The 14,679-nt window shown below is 47.8% G+C and overlaps 2 protein-coding genes across 4 annotated transcripts in view; one reads left to right on the forward strand and one right to left on the reverse strand.

The window, feature by feature from the left end:
• Positions 1-14,679, reverse strand: part of LOC105724567 (BET1 homolog) — a 115,604-nt gene that overhangs the window by 65,845 nt on the left and 35,080 nt on the right. The gene's annotated exons all lie outside the window — the stretch shown is intronic.
• CCL21 (C-C motif chemokine ligand 21) lies at positions 11,410-12,605 on the forward strand. The gene is made up of 4 exons (XM_012463256.3): positions 11,410-11,585; positions 11,692-11,812; positions 11,918-12,100; positions 12,174-12,605. The coding sequence occupies exons 1-4, from the start codon at positions 11,519-11,521 to the stop codon at positions 12,205-12,207; spliced, it is 405 nt and encodes a 134-aa protein (XP_012318679.1). The 5' UTR covers positions 11,410-11,518; the 3' UTR covers positions 12,208-12,605.

The raw sequence follows: 14,679 nt of genomic DNA on the forward strand, positions 1-14,679 counted from the left end.
AGAAGGAAAACAAGATGAGTGCGGAATACTGGAAGCCAAACAAGAAAGTTTTTCCAGAAGAGATCAACTGCATGAAAAGTTGCCAATGAGCCAAGCAAGATGAAGAGTGTTGGATTTAGCAACACTGAGATCATTCATGACCTTAAGAGGAGCAGCCTCAGGTGAATGGTGGAGATTAAGGTGTGACTTGGAGTGGATTCAAGAGAGAATGGACGGCCAGGTGCAGTGACTCACACCTGTAATCCCAGCACTTTGAGAGGCTGAGGCAGGTGGATCACCTGAGGTCAGGAGTTCAAGACCAGCCTGGCCAACATGGTGAAATCCCATCTTTACAAAAAATACAAAAATTAGCCAGTAATCCAATCCCACACCTGTAATCTCAGCTACTCAGGAGGCTGAGGCAGGAGAATCACTTGAACCCAAGAGCCAGAGGTTGCAGGAAGCCAAGATCATGCCATTGCATTCCAGCCTGGGTGACAAGAGCAAAACTCCATCTCAAAAAAAAAAAAAGAGAGAGAGAGACAAAGAGAGAATTGAAAGACATCAGTTAGTGTTAGAAAGGGTAATATAAGTTTCTCAAGGAGGTCTGTTCAAACAAAGATGCAAAAATATGAAGCATTAGAACCCAAAAGGGCTTTTCAAAAAAGACTAGAGACATAGCATGGTGGATGTTAACGGAAAACATCCAGTTGAGATGGATAAATTAATGATGCAGGAGCTCAAGGGGAGAACTGCTGGAACAATGTTGTGGTGCAGAAGGGAAGGAATGGGAACAAGTCCCCAAGTTACAGGCTGGCTTTGGCTAAAAATACAGAACTTCACTGATGGTAGAGAGAAGGTAGAGTTAATGAGAGAGGACTTCATGGATTAGGAGAAGAAAGAATTCCTCCACATATAAGGAAGTGTGGGCACAGACCCAGAGGGATGAGTGAGGAGCTGGGAAGGGATCGTGTCTGTGAGAAGGGAGAACGATATGGGAACCAAAGCTGGAAAGCTGGAGGTGGAAAGGCATTCTGGAAGTTACCGTGGAATGTTTCTATTAGGTCCCAAGCAGTTGGTTGTGAATGCATAGCTAGGTGAAAAGGAGATCAAAGCTGCTGCTGATATCTGTGCAGCAGGTACTCTTGGAACACTGTACCAGCAGGAGAGATCACAGAAAAAAGCTCTAAATGCATGGAGCCTGAGCAAGAGCACGGGGCTGGAGATGGAGAAACAGGTCAGGGGTGGCATCCTAGTGCTCAGTGAGGGATCAGGGAGGTTATATGGGTGGGAGAAGAGGATTGGGAAGCAGGAAGACAAAGAAGCTGCCCTGAGAAGACGGGAGGGATCTCGATTTTGGACAGTTATTATCCCTCAGGAGGTGGCATCTCTGCATTCCCCTTCTGACCTACCACAGAGGAGCCAAGAGCTAGAGAAAGAGCAGGAAGCACTGTGACTTCTTTATGACATGTTTTGAGGGACAGTTGGATAACCCTGGTTCCTAAGGAAACTCAGGATCGCTCACCATCCCATCACTAGGAGGAGGAGGTGGCAGGACTTGTTTCCTCTGATAGGACCCCAGCGTTTAGCACAATGTGTCCACTGCTTGGATACAGAAGAGCCAGGTTGGGAAGAAGCATAGATATGTCCCTGTTCTGAATGCTGATTCTGTGCCTAAAGGATGGAGGCCCAGCCTATAGATGGTCCCCAGGGCAGAGAGGCACAAGGTCCAAGCCTGCTGAACCAGCATTCAAGTGGTGTTTTCCTAAAGCATCCCAAAAATCAAAGGAGGTCTTGTGACAGGCACATCCTCCCTGCCCGGTGGGAGTTGGGCAGGCAGCCACACAGCTAGAATAGAGGGAGGCCCAGAACGAAGGGAATGGACTTAGGAGTGTCACAGCAGCGTCAGGTAGGAAGCCAGGGGTTAGTGTGCACACATCCTGGTTTAGGGTGGAGCAGGTCCCTCCCATGGTTCCCCACAGGCTCCTACTTGCTTGGAACATGGGCTTATGCTGCTAACTAAAGTCCCATGACAAAGATGAGCTGGAACTGATACCTTCAGGATAAGCTGGAATTGATACCTTCAGCATTATGAGTTCTCAGCAAAGTTGAGAGCTAAGAGAAGTCAGGGTCAGAGCCTATGATTCATGCAGGATGCTGGTGGCGGATGAAGCTTTGCTCATCCCATCCCATAACCCCAACACAACTCCACCTTATATCTTCCCCAGGGTGAAGAGAGACAAGAAGCAAAATTTGCATGTAGAGTATAAACTTAAGAATTTACTACTTAAGGCCAGGCACAGTGGCTCATGCCTGTAATCCCAGCACTTTGGGAGTCCAAGGCGGGTGGATCAATTGAGGTCAGGAGTTTGAGACTAGCCTGGCCAACGTGGTGAAACCTCCATCTCTATTAAAAATACAAAAATTAGCCAGGCATGGTATTGCACACCTATAATCCCAGTTACTCAGGAAGCTGAAGCAGGAAAATCGCTTGAACCCAAGAGGCAGAGGTTGAAGTGAGCTGAGATCAAGATTGTGCCACTGCACTCCATCCTAGGCAACAGAGGCAGACTCTGTCTCAAAAAGAAAAAAAAGAATTTACTACTTCGGATTTGGGGGTAGATGCTAGAAGTACATCAGTGTTTGTTTGGGATCTTTGGGTTCACCTCTGGCACACTCAGGTAACATCACGTAATGGGGAATAGCCGTGATCTTCTAGAGCTCTTCTCTTGGGCTTTCCAGAAGGGCACTTCAGAATTGGCTGGAGGAAATTTCAGGCAACTGACCACCAGCAGTGAGAGGAGAGTGGCTTCTCCACAACATCACTGTTGTTCAACGCTGAGTTGTTGAGGACAGGGACCGTGGCCGCTTCACTTCTGTACCTGTTCACTGCAGCCCAGGCAGGGAGGGCAAGGAAGACAGGATGAGCACAGGAACAGACTCCATGGAGACACTGTTTCCTGCACCATGTGGGAGGTGGCTGGGCCTCTGCTGCTTAACCAGCCAACCAAGGCCAAATGCTCCGCCTGGGCTCTGGAGCCCATGGTCTGGGCCAGGTCTGTCATAGATGGAAGGGCCAGAACGGTCCCTGTGTCCACTGCAGGGACAGAAGAGAAGGAAGGACTTCCTTGAGCTCAGGTGGGAATATGAGAGGTAAGCACAATGCAGGCATGTAAAGTGCTTGGGGACACAAAGGACTAGATGTCTGACAGGGCTGACCAGGCTTGCAGACGTCTGTGCATTCTCATGCCCAGAAGAGACAGTGAGGCTGGGACCCTGGGAGAGTATGGGAAGTAAGAGGGGGGCCTGGGAAGGGGCCAGAAAGATCCTGTTTCCAGAAGGAGGGGTGGGTGCTGCCAATTGCCCCCCTTTCCTGCCTTGTCCTTCTCCTCCACTATAAACACTCAGCTAGTGGCCAGGCAAGTAGCATATTAGGGGATTTCCAGAGTGTATCACTTTCAAGGTCAGGCCTACTACAAAGGCCATAGAGGCATGTCCCTGGGTGGGCAGCCTGATCCATGGGAATCCAGATGGCGGGAAGGGAAGCCCTCCTTGCGGTAAATAGTGCTAGCAGCTGGGGTATGTCAGGGGAGGGGGAAGATACAGTGAGAGGCCAGGGAAGAATCACACTCACAGCCAAAGACACATGGACACAGACATCCCGTCACTCAGATACACACAGAAAAAGACACAAATCAACTGTACCACTCAGAAATTAGTTCAGAGTAAACACAAATGCATCAAGGAGGACACACTCACATGGACTCATGAACACCCTGCATCAGACATGCTCAAGCAGACACGGGCACAAAGACACACGCAGACACAAGACAGGTTTGCACACAGAACCCATCTCACAGACCCACAGGCACACATGCAGTCAAAATCCATCCTGCAAAGCCCCTCTCCTCCATAAATTCTCTAGGCTACCTCAGACCAGGCTCATCTCTCCTTTAAACTCTGGTTTGTCATTTCTGTCTAATAGGATAGTTTTGGATTCATGCGCATACCCCTGGTCTCAACAATGTGGTTGTGTGCTCTTAAAGAATGTCAGGGTCAGGAAGAGAGTCCACTGCCCTCTTCAGCAGCCCTATCCTTCCCCTACACACCCAACACCTCGAGGGCCCCCAATTTACTGCTGCCTCCATCCTTGCAGAGTCCTGACTCTCAGACTCTTTGACATAGCAGACACCAGGGAAGAACAAACCAGGTAGACACACCCAGTCCAGGTTATCCTTGGGAAACCATGAAGAACCAGGTCCTGGTTCCCCAGTTACAAAACCCATACATAAGACGTGACCTCATGTGTAGCTCTAGCCTAAACTTCATGTTAACCACAATCCCATTCCTATCGACCATACCTCTAGACCCAACTCCAACCCCATTCCCAAAGAAACCTCTAAACCATAGTTTTTCAAATAAGACCCTGGAACAACTGTACCCAGACAGATAATGCTGGTGGGTGTGATCCAAAAATGTTTACATGGCCAAATAAGATTGAAATAGAAAACTGATCTGCCCTCTCCCCAGGAGCTGAATGCCTACCTCCCCTAGTTGGATCATAGCTGCAGGGGCCGCTCTGTACCCCTCAACTGTGGAGGTTCTGGAAAACAGCCAACAACTTGTCATCTATATCAGATCAATACCACACGTTACACAGAAGCCTAAGTACCTCTCTGGACTATCTTGAAAGCTTAAAACTGGGCCGGGTGCAGGGGCTCACACCTGTAATCCCAGTACTTTGTGGGGGCTGAGGCAGGCAGATTGCTTTGAGCTCAAGAGTTCAAAACCAGCCTGGGCAATATGGTGAAACCCCCTTTCTACAAAAAATAAAATAAATAACTGGGTGTGGTGGCTCACATCTGTAGTCCCAGCTACTCAGGAGGCTGAGGCTGGAGAATAGCTTGAATCTGGGAATGGAAGGTTGCAGTGAACTGAGACTGAGCTACTGCATTCCAGCCTGAGCAACAGAGTGAGACCCTGTCTCAGAAAAAAAAAAAAAAAAAAAAAGGAAAGAAAGCTTAAAAACAACCTCCAACACAAAATTTATATCTTTGGATTAAGATCATTTAGGATTTGGGTTAAGATCTCCTCAATCATCTTAATCCAAGTCCTAAATGCAAGCAGTCCCCTACTCGAACCCTAACACAATCTTCATCTAAGATATACCTAGTTCTGTCAACAGGAACCACAAACCCAATTCCAAATCCTACTTTATCATCACCATGATTCCAGTCCTATACAATCTGGAACCACAACATCAATGTTGTTCTAAGCATAATCCTAACTCTAACCCTAACCCTAGGTAGAGCTACACATTAACAAATGCATGTAACTACACTAGGTACACACATTTTGCATATTTATGACTCCCAGAAACTGAGTAGCTCCTTCAGTAACAGCTGCACAGTCCACAAGGCATCTCATTCCTAGAGAGGTCAGTGCTCAACTGGGAACCCAGGAGCAGCAACACGCCCAGGCCCTTTGACCCTTGTTGGATATACAGGCCCATGGGCCCCAGCCCACTCCAATCCTATTCCAGGACTCGCCTAGCCCTTGAGCTGCAATTCCCGCCATATCCCTCCCTGGCTCTTGCCTGCCAAGCGGGGAGCATCTGCTGCCCTGGAAACCCCACCAGGCAGGAGCAAACAGGCCTGAAGCTGAAGGAAATGTGGCCCTTTCCAATGAGGGAATTTCCAGACTCTTGCAACACCCACACCTAGGATGTCTACTCCAGGTGCCTATCCTAGAGAGGTAATGGGCCTGCTAACACTGCAGCTAAGGTAGGTGTGAATAAGCACAGCTCCTCTCCCCCTCTCAGGACCTCAGTCTGGTGAGAGAGTATGTTAGAGCTGAATTCATCATCATGGTTTAGGGCTGAAGTCGGCCATGTGTACCTCCCTTATCCCTCATCCCAGGTACCAGTGCAGCACTCCTCTGCACCTAGGCCACCCCAGAGGTCGTCACACAGTAATCAGATTCTCTCAGGAGCTCACCAAGCCAAGACCTTCACCCAGAGGACTGGAATTGTAGGTGGAGACCCACATCTCGGATTTGCAGCCATCTGGGTCTTTGTGTCCCCTTCCCCAAGGTCTGCATCCAGCCTGGTCTGAGGACCGAGAGGGGCTTGGGTCAAAGCTGCAAGCTCCAAATCCCCAAACCCTGCTTAGAGTTCAAGTGGGGCTGTGGGGTACGATGAGCCCAGGCCAGCAGCTGAGGGCAGAGGAATGGCTCAGAAGACTTGGGGTCCCAGAAAAGGGTAACGACTCTCATCATCTGAGCTCCTCACTCTCTTCTACCCTACTTCAGTGCCTCCCTCTCACCACCCCCACCACTAGGTCCACTCACAGACCAGAGATGTGGTAGGGACTCACTATCCTGTCCTCACTCTCAGGGCAGCTGTTTTCTGCCCTAGTTTTTGTCCAGCCAGGTTTCCACCTCCAAAAAAGCCTCTACTGCTTCCTTCATTTCCTTTAGGGCTCCTAACCTTGATTCTAAACCCCAGGACCAAACACACAGACCTCAGAATCTCCAGGATGCAAATCTCCCTAAGATTGCTCTACCCTGCAGGCTCAAGTTCACAGGTAGGGGCTTAGGGTTGATGCCTAATCAACCAAGGTTCCTGCATCTAGGAAGACCAGGCAGGGACAGGACCTGAGGGGGCTGTGCATACCATCTGACACAACAAGAAGCTTCTTTGATGGCATGAAAAAGGGTAAGGGGGACAGACGAGTATCTTGGAGAGAGAGCAAGCTTCAGATTTTAGGAGAGGAAAAGGTACAACCAGTCCCCTCCTCTTCCCTGCCATCTCCCCTTTTTTTCTACAACCTGTGCCAGGAAAGAAAGTCTCTGCCTCCAGGGGAGGTAGGGGGGCATCAATCCAGCTTTCCTTTCCCCAGACCAACTTTGTTCCCTTTCACTGACTCTGTGTCAATCTCGAGTGTTGGACGGGGAGCAGAATAGGCCCAAATGGCTCTTCCAGCCCCTCCCCACCAAATGCTTAGAGTTACCTGCAGAGCTTGGTAAAAATACACATTCTTTGGCTCTATTCTGAGATTCTATTTAAGGCGGTCTGGCATATTGCTTCTAATTATGTGTTTTTAACAAGTTGCCCAGGTGATTCTGAAGTGTAGCCAAGTTTGGAAGCAAACTAATATAATATGACTTCAGAAGTATCTACATGCCCCCCTCCCAAGCCCGTGCTATTCTATCTGTCTGAGAATTCTTCAGAGATAGGCTGCTTACTACTTTCTTAGTCACTTCCACTTAGGCAAGGGGAAAACCAGGGAGCTAGGAATTTAAAACTTTCTGGTTCCAGGATCTGCCACTAGACCAGGTAAAAGACCCAAGAAATCTTATCTCCTTGTTTTTGCCTAGTCCTGTTTCAGGAATGCCAGCTCCTGGCCAACAGTCACTCCCTGCCGCCCTGCTTAAGGTCTCAGCCTGTTAGAAAAGCTCAGACTAAAGAGCTGAATTACCTCTCCTCTAGGCCACTCAAATTCCAGCCCCTCTACTCTGTGGACTCTGAAACGACACACCACCCTTTTTTCCCCCCTCCCAAAAATATCTCCATCTTCAACTCCATGCCTTCTGCATCTCATCCTTCCCCAACAGGAACCCAATATTAATGTCTCTGGCCATCGTTGTCCTGATTACATCCTTCCTAACACATGTCTCCTTCTCTTCCTATGGTTTCCCTATCCTCTCATAAGCCATCCTTCAAAAAACAAGATGTAAGGAGCTTGCTGCTGGGTTTAGCACTCTGGAAACAAGATGGATTCTCCAGCTCTGGCATGGGAATTACAAATCTAAGGTCTCAACCAGTTTTAAACATAGATTCTAAGTTATGACCCAATAATCCTCATACATCATATGCCACAATAAACTCCAAATGGACAAAAGATTTAAAATGTTAAAAATTAAACTAAAGAAACAACAACATACAAAATGGCAGAGTAAGAAGTGCTAGGGGTTGGTCCCTCCACCAAAGCAACCATTGAGGTGGAAAGAGCAATTGGAATCGACTCTTTCAGAAGTCTGGAACCTGATTGGACACTTATAACAAGCAGGGAGGTGCTTGATGGAGGAAGAAGTTGCCCATCTTTCAAAAGAGAGCATAATGCAGGCACTACCTACCAACCAACACAGTGGGGATGGGAGCCCACATTCCTGAAGTGGCTGGCTGGTCACTGAGTGGGCAGAGGGAACCCTGTCCGCCAAAAATGAGAAGTTTTACATTTGGGTTTCTCTTGTGGTTCCCTAAGGGACAGGCTTGCTTGGTTTCAGCCCTCTTCCCGAGCCACATATATCAGAAGATTTAAAGGGACAGAACCCTTTTGTGGGGGAAGAAGAGAAATCTTTGTCAGGTCATAAACAGAAACTTCAGTAACCCCACAAAACAAAGAATACACACTTTGCAAAAAACAGTTTGAAAAACTCACCGTAAATTGATGGCACACTTCTCAACAAACATATATCAGCAACCCCTAAGGAGTGAAAAAATTGAATTCCCAGAGACATCACACTATAATACTCAGAATGTCCAGTTATCAACAAAAGATTACTAAGCATGCAAAGAAACAGGAAAGTATGGCCTATTCACAGGAAAAAGGAATTTGACAGAGACCATCCCTGAAGAAGCCCAGATATTGGACATAGTAGATGAAGACTTTAAATTAACTCTCTTACTGTAAGTGAGATGATGGAAGCCTTGATGATAAGAGTGAGAAGCTGAAATCTCAAATACTGTTTTGTTACTTGTTTTATTATTACCTCCAATTAAATTGGGAAATAATGGCCCTTTTGGGAAAAAAAATTAACTGTCTTAAATATGCTCAAAGAGCTGAAGAAAACCACAGGCAAAGAGTTAAGGGAAATCTGAAAAATGATGTATGAACAAAATGAAACTATCAATAAAGAGATGGAAATTAGTAAAAAGAAAAAAAGGGACTCAAGCAGAAATTCTGTAGGCAAAAATACAATAACTGAAATGTACACTTCACTAGGGGCAATCAACAACAGACTTAAACAGGCAAAAAAAAAAGAGAGGATCAGTATTCTTGACAATAAGACAATTGAAATTATCAAAAATGAGAAGAAAAATAAACGAGCCTCAGTGATACCATCAAATGTACCTCATCACAGGAGTATCAGGAGGAGAAAAGAGAGACCAGGGCATTTAAAAAAATGAAGAAATAATGACAAAACATCTCAAGTTTGATGAAATGCATGAATATACATACCCAAGAAGATCATAAACTCTAAGAAGGATAAACTCAGAGAGCCACATCAAGACAAATAATAGTCAAATTGTTGAAACCCAAAGACAAAGGGATGATTTTAAAAGCAGCAAGAGAGAAGTAACTCAATACGTTCAAAAGATTCCCAATAAGATTAACCAGCTGATTTCAGAGATCATGGAGGCTAAAAGGCAATGGGGGATGTATTTAAAGACTTAAGTTAAAAAAAAAAAAAAAAAAGTCAAACAAGAATTCTATATATCCAGCAAAACTATCCTGCAAGTATCAAGGAGAAATAAGACACTTCCAGATAAACAAAACTTAGGGAGTTCATTAATAGTAGACATTCCCATAAGAAAAGCTAAAGGGAGAAAACAATAAATAAATAAAATAAACAAAAAAAAAAAAAAGAAGAAGAAAGAAATGCTAAAGGGAGACCTTCAGAATGAAACAAAAGGACAAAAAAATAATAACTCACAGCCACACAAATAAACAAAGGTCTCCAATAAACATAACAACATAGCAGGCCGTGCGCAGTGGCTCATGCCTGCAGTCCCAGCACTTTGGGAAGCCAAGGTGAGCAGATCACTTGAGGTCAGGAGTTTGAGACCAGTCTGGCCAACATGGTGAAACCCCATCTCTACAAAAAATAGAAAAATTTGCTGGATGTGGTGGTGGATGCCTATAATCCCAGTTACTTGGGAGGCTGAGTCAGGGGAATGTCTTGAACCTGGGGGGCAGAGGTTACAGTGAGCCAAGATCACCCCACTGCACTCCAGTCTGGGCAAAAGAATGAGACTCTGCCTCAAAAAAAAAAAAAAAAAAGAAAGTGACAACATAGTCAGGTGTGGTGCTTCACACTTATAATCCCATTACTTTGGGAGGCCAAGGCGGGTGGATTGCTCGAGCTCAGACATTTGAGACTAGCCTGGGCAACATAGTGAAACCTCGTGTCTACAAAAAATACAAAAATTAGCCAGGTATGGTGGCCCCACTACTCGGGAGGCTGAGGTGGAAAGATCACTTGAGCCTGGGAGGTTGAGGCTTCTGTGAGCTGAGATCGTGACACCGCACTCCAGCCTTGGTTACAAAGCAAGACCTTGTGTCAAAAAAAAAAAAAAAAGATAAAGGTTAGTATTGTATTTTTAGTTTGTAGCTCCACTCTTTTCTATATAATTTAAAAGTCAAATGTATTTAGCAATAATTATAAATCTATGTCAATGGGGACACAATGTATAAAGATGTAATCTGTGACCATAACAATACAAAGAAGAACGGACTAAAATGTATAGGAGCAAGGTGTTTATATAGTATTGAAACTAAGTTGGTATTATTCAAACTAGGTTGTTATAAGTTTAGGATGTTGATTATAATCACCAAGGTATCCATTAGGAAAATAACTACAAAATACATAGAAAAGGAAAGCAAAAAGGAAACAAAATGGTATGCTACAGACCAGGGGCAGTCGCTCTCCAGCACTTTGGGAGGCCAAGGCAGGAGGATCACTTGAGCCCAGGGGTTCGAGACCAGACTGGGCAACATAGCAAGACCTCGTCTCTAGAAAAAAAAAATTAAAACAGTAGCCAGATGTGGTGTCACATGCCTGTGATCCCAGCTCCTCAAGAGGCTGAGGCCGACAGATCATTTAAGCCCAGGAATTCAAGATTAGCCTGGGCTAGACATGGAGAAACCTCGTCTACACACACACACACACACACACACACACACACACACACACACACACAAATTAGCCAGGCGCAGTGGTGCTTGCCTGTAGTCCCAGCTCCTAGGGAGGTTGAGGTGGGAGGATCACTTGAGCACAGGAGGCGGTGATTTCAATAAGCCATGATCACACCACTGCACTCCAGCCTGGGTGACAGAGTTGGACCTTGTTTCAAAAAAAAGAACTCTTACAACTTAATAATCAGATTTGCTGAAAGGAGAGAAAGAGTATGGCTCCTGGAACGTAGTGAGGAGACAGTCATGGTGTTCCAGGGGAGAGGCAGTGAGGTCTGCATGAAAGCAGTAGCTGGGAATAGAAGGAAGGCTCAGTCCAGACAGATTCAACTAATGACATAAAATTTGGCAGCCTGGGACTGTCCCCACTTAGTTCGAGATAAGTGGGGCTGGTGCCAGCAGATCCAGCTTTCAGGAAGGAAAAGGAGTGGGGATAGGATAAGGGAAGTGAAAGTGTCTACTACATAAATAGCAGGCCAATCCCAGCCCACGCACAGACCCCCAACTTGCGGCTGCCCACCTCGCCCACAACTCTGGCCTCTTACTCATCCTCTACCACAGCCATGGCTCAGTCGCTGGCTCTGAGCCTCCTTATCTTGGTTCTGGCCTTTGGCATCCCCAGGACCCAAGGTACAGGGAGGTGCAGGGAGGGGCCTTGGATGGGGCTAAGGGGATCAAGAGGGCTGGATGGGAGCTTGCAAGCAGCCCCTGGCTCCCTGTGAATCCCACCCTGCAGGCAGTGATGGAGGGGCTCAGGACTGTTGCCTCAGGTACAGCCTAAGGAAGATTCCCGCCAAGGTTGTCCGCGGCTACCGAAAACAGGAACCAAGCTTAGGCTGCTCCATCCCAGCTATCCTGTGAGTAGACACAAAGGGGTTGGTACAGGCTGGCGACTGGATGGGGAGGGCATGGTGGGTAAGACCAAGAAGGCTTACTAACCGCCCCATCCCCCGCACCCTCAGATTCTTGCCCCGCAAGTGCTCTCAGCCAGAGCTATGTGCAGACCCAAAGGAGCCCTGGGTGCAGCAGCTGATGCAGCAACTGGACAAGACACCAGCCCCACGGAAACCACCCCAGAACTGCAGGAAGGACAGGGGGGCCCCCAAGGCTGGCAAGAAGGGAAAGGGCCCCAAAGGCAGCAAGAGGTAAGGAATCTGAAGGGATATGGGTAAAGGGGAGCCTCAATCAGCCCCTCACTCCCCTCTTCTGCCCTCACAGGACTGAGCAGTCACAGACCCCTAAAGGGCCATAGCCCAGTGAACAGCCTGGAGCCCTAGAGACCCCACCAGCCTCACCAGTGCTTGAAGCCTGAACCCAAGAAGCAAGAAGGAGGCTATGCTCAAGGGCCCCAGAGCAGCCACCCCATGCTAGCCTTGCCACACTCTTTCTCCTCCTTCAACAACCCCATCTGCATTCCCAGCTCTACCCTGCATGGCTGCATTCCCAGCTCTACCCACACTAGGCCAGGCCCAGAGAGGCTGAGGAGGGAGAGTCTCCCAGGGAGCATGAGAGGAGGCAGCAGGACTGTCCCCTCGAAGGAGAATCACTGGGACTCTGGACCTGATCCTGCTCCCCAGTGCACCCCACCTCTTCCTTGTAAATACGACTTATACCAAACTGAATAAAAAGCTGTTCTGGCCTCCCACCCAACTACCCGTTTCTATGTGTTTGTGTCCACTGGGATGCCGAAGTCCCTACAGGGTGGGGTCACACATTCTGAGCCAAAAACTCAGGCTGAGAAATGGTATGCTCCCATCTACCCCAAGAGTTCCCTTGCCTCTCAGGTGTCTGCACCCCTGGGCAGTTACAGGGAGGTTGATGGACAGGGTGGGACCTGGTCTTCTGAGGAATCCTACCATTGGAGAGATGGTGGACATGGAGCACACACCCCCAACAGCTCTGCAGGTCTCTGAGACCCTGATTCTGTCCAGAACTAACTCCAGGAGTGACCTTCAGATCTTTTCCCAGATATACCAGAGACTTCCTCTCCTTTCCCTAGGACCTATTCAATGAGACCCTCCAAGTAGTTCTTTGGAAGGTTCCCAGGAGGGAAGCTGTGGCCTGGGCCCATCTATAACACAGACAAACACAAGTTCTTTTTTTTTTTTTTTTTGAGACAGAGTCTTGCTCTGTTGCCCAGGCTGGAGTGCAGTGATGCGATCTTGGATCACTGCAAACTCCACCTCCCGGGTTCAAGCAATTCTCCTGCCTCAGCCTCCTTAGTAGCTGGGATTACAGGCATGCACCACCACACCCAGCTAATTTTTGTATTTTTAGTAGAGATGGGATTTCACCATGTTGGCCAGGCTGGTCTCAAACTCCTGACCTCGTGATCTGCCTGCCTCAGCCTCCCAAAATGCTGGGATTACAGGCATGAGCCACCGTGCCTGGCCCAAACACAAGTTCTATTGAAACCTACCCTAGCACAGCTCCAGCCCTCAGAGAGCTCCTGGGAGGCAAAGACCCAAGAGGACTTGCTTCAGCCCTATTCAATGAAGCTCAGGCCTCAACCTCTCCTCTTTGTTTAACGGGGTTGTTGTGTTCTCCTATTCCTATCTGGGCCCCCAGACTCCCTCAGCCTCCTTCCAGATGGAAAAACCACCTCCCTTTTTTTTCCTGGCTGGGACCCAAACTACTTTAGCCCCTTAAACCTCTCGAAGTCAAGGAATAAGTCTCCTGGGGCAGGTCTTTGGAACTCCAGGATTCAGATGTGAATCAGTCTCTTCTCCTGGAAGGAGCCATCTGGGTGGCTCTCCTCTACCTCTTCCTCCCCAGAGTGAAGACCCTTCTATTCCCCTGCTCACCTCCAGGCAGGGAGAGAAGAGGCCCTCGGATTGGGCCAGGCAATGTGGGAAAGAAGGGAACAGATCCTGGGGAATGGCAAGAAAGGGAGGGACATCTGAAGCTAGAAGTGGCTGCTCCATCACCTTTACCTTCCACAGGAGCCTGAGTATGCCACAGCACTTACCACCTATCCTAACATCCTCAAGTATAGGCTTGTCTGTTCCTCTTGTGGCAGGTGAGGACAGGGGCTCCCCCCTACCTGTCCTAGGGCAGCAGGTGTGAAATTAATCTATAAGCTCAGATATGCGAAAAATACTACATTTTGAATGTTCTTTAAATGAACCTAATTCCTACTCCAAGCTACTGCACTAGAGTGCTGATGAGAAATTCAACATCAGGCACTCTTGGGGGATCCCATCTGCCAAGGGTTATGCAAAGGTCACAGAATCCTCAAGGTCCAGGGGAGGCCTCCTATCTGCCTCCCACACCATCCCATCATTGGACATCAGTCTCACCAGTGGGTGCTCTGATCCCTGTGGTTCCAGCAGGTATATCTTTTCAAGTCCTAGACTCCACACCTGAGACATGGGAATTCATATATGACAGCACTTGGGCTTGGACTTACCCTCCTGAGATGTCCCCTGCAGCCATCTACTCAGAGTCCTGTCACTTGCCTCAACACAGCCAGAAATTAGAGCCCAGTGCCCACTCTGGTTGGATGTACACACTAATCCCTTCACAGTCTTAAAGAATTCTCTCCCTCTCCTCAGCCCCTCCATGGCATAACCTCCTCCCCTGGTTTACTTTTTTTTTAATTTTTATTTTTTTAAGACACGGGGCTTGCTCTGTAATCTGGGCTGGAGTGCAATAGTAGGGGCATAGCTCACTGTAACCTCAAACTCCTGGGCTCAAGGGATCCTCCTGCCTCAAGCTCCAAGTA

Source organism: Aotus nancymaae, unplaced genomic scaffold, assembly GCF_030222135.1.
Source record: "Aotus nancymaae isolate 86718 unplaced genomic scaffold, 86718_ANA_hifiasm-v0.15.2.pri h1tg000003l, whole genome shotgun sequence".
Lineage (NCBI taxonomy): Eukaryota > Metazoa > Chordata > Mammalia > Primates > Aotidae > Aotus > Aotus nancymaae.